Source organism: Limulus polyphemus, unplaced genomic scaffold (genome assembly GCF_000517525.1).
Source record: "Limulus polyphemus unplaced genomic scaffold, Limulus_polyphemus-2.1.2 Scaffold1023, whole genome shotgun sequence".
In the NCBI taxonomy this organism is placed as follows: Eukaryota; Metazoa; Arthropoda; class Merostomata; order Xiphosura; family Limulidae; genus Limulus; species Limulus polyphemus.
In genome coordinates, this window is record NW_013666633.1 from 164,709 (window position 1) to 166,177 (window position 1,469).

At 29.0% G+C, this 1,469-nt stretch overlaps 1 protein-coding gene across 1 annotated transcript in view; it reads left to right on the top strand.

The window, feature by feature from the left end:
• The window catches only part of LOC106461747 (GTPase-activating Rap/Ran-GAP domain-like protein 3), a 96,954-nt gene that overhangs the window by 43,088 nt on the left and 52,397 nt on the right, over positions 1–1,469 (top strand). Inside the window, exon 7 of the mRNA XM_022388776.1 lies at positions 496–522. Within this exon, the coding sequence (XP_022244484.1) occupies positions 496–522 (27 nt within the window). The remainder of the gene's footprint in view (positions 1–495; positions 523–1,469) is intronic.

Here is a 1,469-nt window from a genome sequence, read left to right on the forward strand (position 1 = left end):
ATTATAATGCCCCCACGGCTGAAAGGGCGAGCATATTAGGTGTGACGGGGATTCGAACCCGCGACCCTCAGATTGCGAGTCGAGTACCTTAACCACCTGGCCATGCCGGGCCCTCTACAGGTAATACCATATAAAATGCATGCAGTGACGGATAAATCGTGATTATGAACAAATTGTTCTATAGGTGGATTGAAAGAATTTCAATTTCAACATATTGTCATTATGCTGTGTTACCACTTCCTAATATTTGTTTTTACAAAAGACAAACAATGAAAAGAAGAGAGCTAGATAAAAAAATGGCGTAATTTGTATGTGTGCGTTAAGTATCATGGACCTGCCCTTATTGATTGGGTACCTCCAATATTTCTGTTGTGTATTTCGAAAGTAAAATATAATATATATATATATAATTTCTTCATCAAAAACGTACACAAATGTGTGTGTGTGTGTGTGATCAGTTCTCTATCTAATTATATTTTACCTATTTTTTTCCAGGATCTGCTTCTTCTTGAAGAACAAGAGGTAATACAATTTCCAGCCTTTCTTTCCTTCGCTTTTTTTCTTAATCTTTTGAAATTGAAGAATATTTTTGTTTTTGTTTCATAATTTAATTTGTTTTTTTTTTATGAGAAATTCTATATCCTAATATATAAACCAGAGTAGACGGTCTATCTGGTCTCTTCATGTCACTGTAGTTGTTATGAGAAATTCTATATCCTCATATATAAAGCAGAGTAGACGGTCTATCTGGTCTCTTCATGTCACTGTAGTTGTTATGAGGAATTGACTAGGCCAGTTTCAATAAATTATGTGAAACCTCCAAAGTTAAATAATTCAATTTTTACTACGTGAGAGTTAAATGGTATATTTTTGGATTTTTACTACGTGAGAGTTAAATAGTATATATTTTAATTTTTACTACGTGAGAATTAAATAGTATATATTTTAATTTTTACTACGTGAGAGTTCAATGGTATGATGTATATTTTAATTTTTACTACGTGAGAGTTCAATGGTATATATTTCAATTTTTACTACGTGAGAGTTAAATAGTATATACTTCAATTTTTACTACGTGAGAGTTCAATGGTATATATTTCAATTTTTACTACGTGAGAGTTAAATAGTATATATTTCAATTTTTACTACGTGAGAATTAAATAGTATATACTTCAATTTTTACTACGTGAGAGTTCAATGGTATATATTTTAATTTTTACTACGTGAGAGTTAAATGGTATATATTTAATTTTTACTACGTGAGAATTAAATAGTATATATTTAATTTTTACTACGTGAGAGTTAAATGATGTATATTTAATTTTACTACGTGAGAATTAAATAGTATATATTTAATTTTACTACGTGAGAGTTAAATGATGTATATTTTAATTTTTACTACGTGAGAGTTAAATGATGTATATTTTAATTTTTACTACGTGAGAGTTAAATGATGTATATTTTAATTT